The 9274-nt window shown below is 39.0% G+C and overlaps 4 protein-coding genes across 6 annotated transcripts; 3 read left to right on the forward strand and 1 right to left on the reverse strand.

Moving 5' to 3' along the window:
• The first annotated feature begins 295 nt into the window (after positions 1-295).
• On the forward strand, positions 296-1086 carry LOC113214989 (cx9C motif-containing protein 4). Its single transcript, XM_026434531.2, has 3 exons — positions 296-463; positions 708-861; positions 938-1086. The coding sequence occupies exons 1-3, from the start codon at positions 400-402 to the stop codon at positions 963-965; spliced, it is 246 nt and encodes an 81-aa protein (XP_026290316.1). The 5' UTR covers positions 296-399; the 3' UTR covers positions 966-1086.
• On the forward strand, positions 1013-1532 carry LOC127748599 (NADH dehydrogenase [ubiquinone] 1 alpha subcomplex assembly factor 8-like). Its single transcript, XM_026434532.2, has 2 exons — positions 1013-1162; positions 1240-1532. The coding sequence occupies exon 2, from the start codon at positions 1241-1243 to the stop codon at positions 1436-1438; it is 198 nt and encodes a 65-aa protein (XP_026290317.1). The 5' UTR covers positions 1013-1162; position 1240; the 3' UTR covers positions 1439-1532.
• Positions 1533-1571: 39 nt separating this feature from the next.
• LOC127748598 (GPI mannosyltransferase 1) lies at positions 1572-3361 on the forward strand. Its single transcript, XM_052272211.1, has one exon. The coding sequence runs from the start codon at positions 1572-1574 to the stop codon at positions 2862-2864; it is 1293 nt and encodes a 430-aa protein (XP_052128171.1). The 3' UTR covers positions 2865-3361.
• LOC113214986 (formin-J) lies at positions 3340-8873 on the reverse strand. Of its 3 annotated transcripts, none has more exons than XM_026434525.2 (15): positions 8779-8873; positions 8268-8356; positions 7980-8185; positions 7749-7857; positions 7044-7453; positions 6806-6921; positions 6463-6716; positions 5886-6130; positions 5563-5785; positions 5336-5477; positions 5063-5258; positions 4910-4978; positions 4761-4807; positions 3857-4059; positions 3340-3752 (listed from the first exon to the last, which is right to left on the reverse strand). In XM_026434525.2, the coding sequence occupies exons 2-15, from the start codon at positions 8335-8337 to the stop codon at positions 3694-3696; spliced, it is 2349 nt and encodes a 782-aa protein (XP_026290310.1). In that variant the 5' UTR covers positions 8338-8356; positions 8779-8873; the 3' UTR covers positions 3340-3693. The 3 variants fall into 3 exon arrangements, with proteins under 3 accessions (XP_026290310.1, XP_026290309.2, XP_026290311.2); XM_026434524.2 differs by having other exon boundaries at positions 8651-8792; XM_026434526.2 differs by lacking the exon at positions 3340-3752 and having other exon boundaries at positions 3868-4059; positions 4752-4807; positions 8651-8792.
• Between the last annotated feature and the right edge of the window lie 401 nt (positions 8874-9274).

Genomic DNA, 9274 nt, shown 5'->3' on the forward strand with positions numbered 1-9274 from the left:
GCACGAGCGAGACACGCCCGCTGGCAAGCTGCACACATCGGTGCGAACCCCCCGCCCGCACTTACCTCACATAGTTTTCGCATTTCTTGGTGAAATTGTCGTAATTTAACTCGATTTGATTCTTCAAACAGGAGCGTGTGGTCGCCATGGCAGCCGCCATATTGTTTGACTGACCAACAAAACCTCGAACTCGGAGATGTTTTGTCTGGATGATTTGTCATACTTTGTCATACATGTGATGCAATGTGACGTCATATTCATCGTTTGTAAGTAGGGGTCTCCCATGAGCAAGACCTGCCGACTCGTACCCGCGGGCGGAGAGCAGACAGCCGAAAAGAGGTACCCTTTCGGCCTCGGCCTATCCTTATTGTTTTTCTGAATTAGACCCAAATTCCTCTTATGTCTAGAAAACCAAAAGATCCTTGCAAGCCGCTTGCCTGTGCTATTCAAGATTGCCTCAAGGGTAAGCTTCTTTTGCTGCTGTGGCAAGCTTACTCGCCCTTGAGGCAGGTTAAAGTCGGATACCGTTTTCTTAGCTATCAATCACGTTTTTAGTTTTATAAAACTTAATTTCCTTCCTATTAATTATTTTGAAGAACTTTCCTTGACCCTCACTATCGGGAACGTTTGTGGTATCCATAGCTAGCGTGGTAAAGTTCACTCACCAGTTTTGTTGATTTTTTTTTGATTTTTTTTTAATCTGCCAGGACACAACTTTCAAGAATCAGCTTGTGAACAAGTAATTGAAAATTTGAGAGAGTGCTGTCGCAAGTGGAAAGACAAGTCATTAGTTTGCTCCGGGATGCTAGAGCGCCCTATTACCACAGAGGAGAGTAATGTCCAATCCAAGGGAGCCCCAGAGTAAGTAAAACTTACATTACATTTGTGTTTAGTTATTTTTACTAGAAATCTTTTAAAAATATTATCATTGTTGTAGCATCAAGATTTGGAAGGTCACCGCATAGGGGACCCGTTAGTACAACAACATTCTTTGATCGACATTATCGATCCCTTCATCACCTAGGGGTTGTGCTGGGAATTTCCATATTTTTTGGTCCGCTTATTTACAAGTACCTTAACAGGCCTACTGTAGATAAAGCGGTCTTTTCACGGGGAGCACCAAGAGTCAACTTTGAAGAACTCCAGAAGAAATTGGATGCTCGTAAGTGATTAAAGATATTTTTACAGAAATTTCGTTCTTCAGTACTTGAAACAGTTTTTTTGTTTCTATTCTTTCAGAATGGAAGTAATCAAGAAGTCTCGCTCTCGATTAAGGCGCTATCCGCAGCTGCTCATTGAGTGTCGCCCAGAAGGCAGTGCATATGCCAATTGTGTAGCCCAAGAAGGTCACATGCAGAAAGGAAGTTGTCAAGTAGAGTTTGAAAAATTCAAGCAATGTCTTGTTAAAGCAGCAGCCAAACTTGGAACTCGAATGTAGGTTTGATGTTTGGCTGCAATGTGCTGACATAATTTAAAAGATTAGAATTAATGTAGAACAAAACTATTAATAAATAAGCTCTAAGTAACCAAAAGCTATCTTCAAAAATATTTCGTTAAAAGAATCCACCAAAATGAAACATCTTTTTATTGGTCTCATTATACGCCTAGCTCTTATATTCTATGGGGAGTTCCATGATCAGAAATTTCAGGTACCATTTACAGATGTAGATTACAAAGTTTTTACAGATGCTGCAAGAAATGTGTTGATGGGTGCGTCACCATATAGTCGGCACACTTACCGGTACTCTCCTATTGTTGCCTATGTTTTAACCCCTAATATCATTGTCCATCAGACTTTTGGCAAAATCCTGTTTTCCATTTTAGATCTTGTTATGGCTTACCTTATTTATAGACTTATGCTAAGGAGAAACGTTTCTCTGAGAAAAGCTCACTTGAGTTCGTTGTTTTGGCTGTACAACCCGCTATCGGTTGTAATATCAACTAGGGGTAATGCTGATACTTTGTCATCATTGCTAGTGGCTGGTACATTACTATGTCTATACGCTGGAAAACCCACAGTGGCAGGTATTGTGCATGGTTTGTGCATTCACATGCGTTTGTATCCAATAGTTTTCAGTCTGCCTTTCTACTTGTCCTTGTCAAGTTGGGACAGATTTTCTCCTTCCAAAGAACCCAAGAAAAGCCAAGTTTCCAGTAAGAGTTTTTCAAACAGTGATGAAGTTCCTAAGGCTGATGGCTCGAGCTGGTACACTGGAAGGAGTTTGTTCAATTTATGGTCAGACTGCAAGGCACTGTTTATTCCAAACAAGTCTCAATTGAAATTAGTGCTCGGATGTGTATCAGCTTTATTGACTGTTACAGTAGTTTTCTATTGGTTGTATGGGTATCACTTTTTGTATGAAAGTATGCTTTTTCATCTCTCTAGAAAAGATATAAGGCACAATTTTTCAGTGTATTTCTACCTGCAATATTTGAGTGCTGGAGCAGTTGTGAGTATATGGCAGAGGGTTCTGATGTTCATCCCACAACTTTTTCTTCTTGTTGCTTTAAGTTTCCGTTATGGACGCATGTTTGATTTGCCGTTTTGCCTTTTGGCTCAAACTATTGTGATAGTCATGTACAACCCTGTTATTACTAGTCAGTATTTTGTTTGGTTTTTGTCACTATTGCCGGCTTGTATTCCAATGTTGGACTTGACCTTAAAACAAGCAGTTTTCCATTCAGTTGTGTGGGTAGTGGCACAACTTGCTTGGTTGTTGCCAGCGTATTGGCTAGAGTTCAGAGGAGAAGATACTTTTGTCTACATTTGGCTTCAGGGCATAGCTTTTTTTTGTGCCAACATTACTTTGCTGGCTCGTTTAATTCAATCTTATAACCCCAAATTGGTTTTGAAAGATGAATGAATGTATTGTTAGTCTCTTTGAAGTTTGCTGTGAATGTCAAATACATGTCATCATGATGTTGTTTCTGATAATCAATTAGTGCTGCATATTATAATGTACCAATACCAATTTAGTTTCAGAGTAAACTTTGCGACACTTGGCTGAATGTAAAGTAGCTCCTATGAGACTGCTGGTAGTCAGCTCAGCCCTCTAAACACAATTAAGTATCTATGATTAGAGTTCTAGAACATATTTGTAACCGTGTAATGCAGGCTGGTTTAAAAAAAATTGTAATTATTCAGCAAAGTGTAATTGAGTATTTATGATCAAGCAGCATTGTGTGGTTAAAACACTGTTGTTTTTGTTTGTGTTTTTAATTTCCATTCTGAGGATACTGAAAAGGATATCTTACCTCACACAATGGTTGTGCCATAAGTTTAGAATTGAGTTGGTTTCAAACATGTAATGTAGAACAGGAGACATAAAAAGCAATAAATTTTCATTACCAAATATTTAAATACGTAACATTATCAAAGATGTGTTAACAAATCCCATTCAGATAAAAATATAAATTGGATATTTATCATCTAACACACTTCAATTGCTAAGTGACAGGCACAATCCTTTGTTTTTGAAAATATATCTATATATTCTTAACTTTTGCTTTAAGATTGGTACACTTATATTTAGGTAATAGAGAAATATCACAAAGTCTTAAATAATATCAAGGTAAATTACCTAGATTTCAAGTAAATCTTACACTAACCCTATTCTTATATAAGAGCAGGTGAAGGAGAACAAAATACCAAAATACCAAATGCAAATAGTAAGCTTAGTCTGATTATTGGCACTACAGCACAAGGCGTGTTGACTTTTTGGCAGGTCCATCATCCCTTTCAGGAGAATTTCCTGTAACAAACACAAAAGGCAATAACAATTGAAGACGCCAAGAACTGCTGAACAATGGACCAGATCGTGCCAATGTGCCATATTACAAGTGTAAAATAAATTACCTCTTTTGAGACCAGAAGGTGGGGCAGAGAGATTTCCCTTGCATTCTTTAGTGTGATTAGCTAATAATTTTTCATTGATGAGCAAATTACATTGGTCACATGCTGATTGGTTCTCTCCATCACTGGATGACAACTCTCCCTTGCCTGTTACTTTGGCTATTTTGTCTGACCCTCCCTTGCTCTGATTTTCATCTAATAGCTTCCTACAAAAAATTAGGGTATGTAAGAAGAGCATCATCATTTCTTGTGTGCATGATGAACAAGAACATTTTTTTAAGCTCATAAAACATATGTGCACGGTTAGACATGTACAGTGCCCCCTCCCAAAGAGGCGCCTATCAACCTTGTGCATTGCACCCAATTACGCCCATTTCAAACATTTTACAATCTGGAAACCAGTTGAGGTTTGACTCTCCTGATGTGTTCCCCTGTGACATCGGGGCTCACTCTATGTGCTTCACGATGGAACAGGCACTCCAACAGTGAAAAACCAGAGTAAAAGCTAGCTGACACCTTAAAGTTACTTATGTATTCTTTATGTTTAGTCAAGGTATCATCTGCTAAAAAGAGACACCTTTCAAAAACACTCGCACTTTTAAAAGAACCGTGACGCACCAGTTTGAGGGGGTGCACTGTACAAGGTTATCAAATCAAAGCAGACATCACACAACAATAACAAGGTCCTAACAACTTTTTCTCTGACCGCAGCATAACAAGTTTTTAACAATTCAAGCTGAACTTTAAACCGTCCTGTTATTAACTCCATAGTTTCAGGGAGTTTCAGGATACAGTGATAGAGGAAATTAATCTCATGAGAGATAGTAAGAAAGCTCCAAAAAAAGCTCCCAGTACAAGCTGATGTGAGCACACTAAATATAATATAAGAGGTACATACTGTACTTACTCCCCTTGCGCACCACCTTGCCAATCGTTGCAACCGCTGCTATGAGCCTGCAATAAAAGAGAATGTAAATATAAACAATTCCAAATTATGTTTAAAATAAATAATGATTAAAATATTTGAATTGTAAGAAGTTATGGGTTGAAAATCACCTCGATTTCTGTAGCAGGAAAGTTTTTAAAACAAATGGGACACTCCCTTCTTTCAACTGCTGCTTCTTCCTAAAAAAAAGCAAAAACAGAGGCCTGTTGTACTGTAATAACTTTACAATGGTAGCACTATTAAAGTTATTTTTCAAGACTTACACTTTGACCATCCTGATGTCTTCCATATAGGGCTCCTGAAGAACTAGGCGAACCAAGAAAGTCTTCTGGGCTTTTACTTTCTCTTGAATTTTTACGCAGCATTGAGGGAGGGTTTCGAGGTTGACTTACTTTGGGTGGATAAAACTTTTGAGTAGGAATATCAGAGGAATTCTCATTATGATTTGAGGTCAACCACCTGTAGGTAAGAGCACCAGAATATCATCCTGATTGCAACACTTAAAACACCAAGTTATAAAAACAAATTTTAAATACCTATTATTGTTTTTGGAATTTGTATCTTCAGACTGGTCAGCAGAAGCACCTCTATTCCTTGCATTGTTACCTGGTGTTGCATGTTCTGATGGTCTTGATATAGCACCTTTCTGGACTCTAGAGGTTTTGCTATGGCGCCCACCTACAATCAAACACAAATGACTGCAATAAACAAACATTATCACCAAAAAAATATTTACACTCAGAGCGCTTCAGGTCATACATACGCTGGGCCGGAGTCTGAGTACCAATTCGAGCGGGCTGTTTGCATTCAACTTCAATGTCACCTTGGTTCTGTTTCCCACCTTTCTTGTTGTTTTTATTTTTGTTTTTACTTGTTGCAGTGTTCCAGTTATCATCTCCAGGGAACTCATAAGGATCATGTAAGCCATGTGAGATGTTGGGTGAATCAGGTGATGCTTCAGAATCACTATCCCCAGTCTTCTTTTTCTAGATAGAATGAAAATGAGGAGCCATTGAGCACTTATGATTGTAACATAGCAAAGTGATAAAGGTCAAATCAAATATTTTCACTTTGAAAGGAACAAACCTGTTCAGTCCTTTCAACTGGCCAAATTTCACCACTACTTCCACTAGGATATTCAACACAGTCATCATCATCAATAAATGTTTCAGGTTTTCTCCTTTGAGGCCTATTTCCAGAGTGATCTTCTTTAAGGTCTCTCTGTTTGAGTCTCCTAAGACTGTGGTATTCTGGCTCAGCCCATTGGGTGGTGCTTTCACTTATCTTTGATATAGCCTGAGTCTTTGACTGACGTTCAGGTCGGTTGCTGACTTTAGACCAAACCAGAGAGAAGAACAGATAAGAAAGACAACATTTTCTTGAACATTTATAGCTACGAAATTAAGAGTAGAGTATTCCACTGTATCTCAACTAAAATTTAAACAGACTTAAGACAGTGAAAAGATCTACATCCTCCTAAACAAAGATTGATCAACAAGGATTAAGTCACAAGTGGTGATGTCAATTAATGCGTTATGAGGAGAATATAATAGTCAATACAGATCTGATAGACACGTTGGTCTCTGCTAGGTTTTAGTTCAAAGCCTGTGGAATATTCTATTACAAAGTAAGGTTTTAAAGTAAAGAGAATTAGCTTCCATACCTTGCTGGTCTGTAGACCTATCACTAAAAAGCTTACTATACGAAGGAGCTTGTTGTTTAAAAAGTGTCTGATTGTTGTAGCCTGTATCAGATACTGGTTGACCCCAGTGAGGGTTTTCTTTCAATAAATTGTCGATGAACGCGTATCTTGCAGTTCGGCAGGCCTCCTTAGCATGCTTCATCCACAGGGTTTTATCGCCTTTAAATTGTTCCAAATCCTTGAGGAATAAGGAAATTGAACAGCTAGGCAATGGCCTAAAACAATATTTTTAAAAAGTGTTATAAAAATTATTGGAAGAGACAGATGTAGGTAAGGGGGAAAACACAAAAAAAATTTGATTTACCTGAGCAAATTCTCCAAAGGACTGACTTGACATGGTCTCTTCCCAACCTGAACTGTTTTTGGAGGTTCCTTAATGTAGTCTTCCCCCACATCTTCAACAGAGGCAGGGGAAGAGGGCTGCAAAGTTAAAATTTCCAATCAGCTTTACAGTTTATTTAATATTTAATAAAAATGGATAGGAGTAAAAAGAAAAAAAGAAAGAAACTGAGCCAAACAGGTAGAATTTAGGAAACTCATGCCTTTTCATTTTTTACTGTGACTCCTCTCTCATCTGGACTTAAAGATTCAACATCAAGCTCTTCTTCTTGTTTTATTTCTTGTTTTATTTCTTCTTCTTTGAGTAAGTTGTCATCTACACTGGCACTTTGTTTTGGGCTCTCTAGCAACATATTTTCAATCTCCTCTGTGCTAGTTGCCTGAGGAGATGAGAGGGGTTGATTTGCAGAAACATTCTTTAAGTTTGACTCAAGGTTCAGAGATTGATCCGGTGGTCTGATGGAGCTCTCAGCATCTTGATGAGAGCCTGAGGTACAGTTTGAGGAAGAGGTAGATTTCTGTCCAGGAGCATTTATTGGCAGAGAAGGGTATTTGTATTTTATTGGTTTAGCTCGACCACGCCCCATATTCCTCTCTGAAGTTGATTTCAAGCCTGTAATGTGATTAATGGCTATAAGACAAAAATCACTGACACAGTATGACTACTAGATTTAAATGAATACAACATGCAACATGCTGCATTTCCCTTCTCCTTTGATGTTGCCGCCTTTGGTTTACAGATAGATTCAAAGTGGAGAGTGCTTTCGTATTTACCCAGGCTCTCCACTTTGCTCCAACAGAAAATCAGAAAGCCTCAACTCTAGCACAGGGACCCATAAGCTCCCTGAAGCACTCATGTTAATATGATAGTAATTTCTTATGACCCCTTTAGAGAAAACATCACTTACTTAATGAGGGGCGGGGCCGGCTTCTTTCCTCTACAACGACTTCATCGACATTCCTAGGAATCGATGTTGATGCTGTGTTGCTGTCCGCTACTTGGCCACATTCAACATCCTGCAAAAATTATTGCAGTTTCTCAAAACATTTAAACTAAAATTAGAGTAACAAACTGATTGCTTTCCTTTATCTTATCCCAAAACTAGAACAAAGAGTCAAAAGTGAAAGTGGAAGATTACATCAAAAATATCAGCAGACTCCACATTTTTAGTTGTTGAGAGTTTTGAGAAGCTGTCTCGAAGTTCATGGTCTGGGCTCGCTTGAGAAGGGGAGGGTTGACCGGAAGTCGATAATCTGAATGACGACTCGTCCTTTGACATCTCAAGAACATTGTAACAAGTTCTTTTATCTTCAATAGACATGTTTTCCTCAAACATGCCAGCATCTAGAGGAAAGAAAATGGAAAATGAAATAACTAAGACATCAATAAATTTTGACAGTTTCGTTCAACCTTCAACCAACAAAACCTTTTAAAGCTGCATCCATCATCATCTCTTCTTTGTCATCAGGACTTCTTCTCCCTTGACGAGTCATCATGTTGTATCCTAGGCGAAACCTGGAGGCAGGGGAACCAATATTTAATTGTGTATACTCAAACATGCGAAATAAAAATTGAATACATTAAAATAATAAACTAGTAATTAAACGCAATAAGTGATGAACGGTAGTTGAGGTTATGACAAATCAATGAGGGCTTGTCTTCAAAATTAGAAATTACAAATAACTTGCTCAGTGTTATTACAGAACAAGAACGGGACATTACTGATATGCCTGTCAGTAAGCATGGTGGATAATACATAAATAAACACGGAAAGGAAGGTACCGGGAGGGGCCGAAGCAGGCCTCTAACCTTTTGCGACTTGTGTTGTCCATGCTTAATATGCGTAATAACAGTAACACGATTATGCAAAAGACTGCAACTAAAGACTGGAAATATACGTTATCGGGTGAAAACATTAGCTACAAGACGCAACATACCTTACAAAATCTGCTAAATAGTCATTTGTTCATTTGTCTCCTTGCTAAACACTCGATTGCGCTGCGCATGCGCCGCACGCATCCTGCTGCGACTCGGAAGGAGGGAGGAGGGGGGGGGGTCTGAAGGTCGAGTACGTAGAAATCCGCGAGCCCCGAAGAGTGGACAGGAAGCGAACGTGGGTCGAATTAAATCTTTTCATGACCACGAGCCCGAGCGTAGACTGAGCCGTCAAAATTAAAGCAAAGAGTCATGAGTCACTCCCCTTTACAGTCTCTACTGCAACTGCACATAACTTCAGATTCACGTGTTCATTCGCGTCACGCAAGGGGAAGTCCCACACAGAGCTTAACGAAACGTCGCAGGGCGGTCGGAAATTGTTACTAATCTTACTCATTGAGAATCGCAGAGGGAAGGGAAAGGGAGGAACAGAGGGTGTATCTCTTTCTCTCTCTCTTCCCTCCATCTCCCTCGTCTCCCTGTCTGCACCTCTCCCCC

The sequence above is a fragment of the Frankliniella occidentalis genome, unplaced genomic scaffold (genome assembly GCF_000697945.3).
Source record: "Frankliniella occidentalis isolate FOCC.00 unplaced genomic scaffold, Focc_3.1 Scaffold196, whole genome shotgun sequence".
In the NCBI taxonomy this organism is placed as follows: domain Eukaryota; kingdom Metazoa; phylum Arthropoda; class Insecta; order Thysanoptera; family Thripidae; genus Frankliniella; species Frankliniella occidentalis.

Bases quoted from the DNA above. Each gene is read 5' to 3' on its own strand.
- LOC113214989 (XM_026434531.2), top strand. From the start codon at position 400: ATGTCTAGAAAACCAAAAGATCCTTGCAAGCCGCTTGCCTGTGCTATT. The intron at 464-707 runs GTAAGCTTCTTT...TTAATCTGCCAG, and splicing joins TATTCAAGATTGCCTCAAGG to GACACAACTTTCAAGAATCA. The intron at 862-937 runs GTAAGTAAAACT...TCATTGTTGTAG, and splicing joins CAATCCAAGGGAGCCCCAGA to CATCAAGATTTGGAAGGTCA.
- LOC127748599 (XM_026434532.2), top strand. From the start codon at position 1,241: ATGGAAGTAATCAAGAAGTCTCGCTCTCGATTAAGGCGCTATCCGCAG.
- LOC127748598 (XM_052272211.1), top strand. From the start codon at position 1,572: ATGAAACATCTTTTTATTGGTCTCATTATACGCCTAGCTCTTATATTC.
- LOC113214986 (XM_026434524.2), bottom strand. From the start codon at position 8,757: ATGTTTTCACCCGATAACGTATATTTCCAGTCTTTAGTTGCAGTCTTT. The intron at 4,979-5,062 runs GTAAGTCTTGAA...GCTTTTTTTTAG, and splicing joins GACATCAGGATGGTCAAAGT to GAAGAAGCAGCAGTTGAAAG. The intron at 3,753-3,856 runs GTAATTTATTTT...TGTTTGTTACAG, and splicing joins ACCTTCTGGTCTCAAAAGAG to GAAATTCTCCTGAAAGGGAT.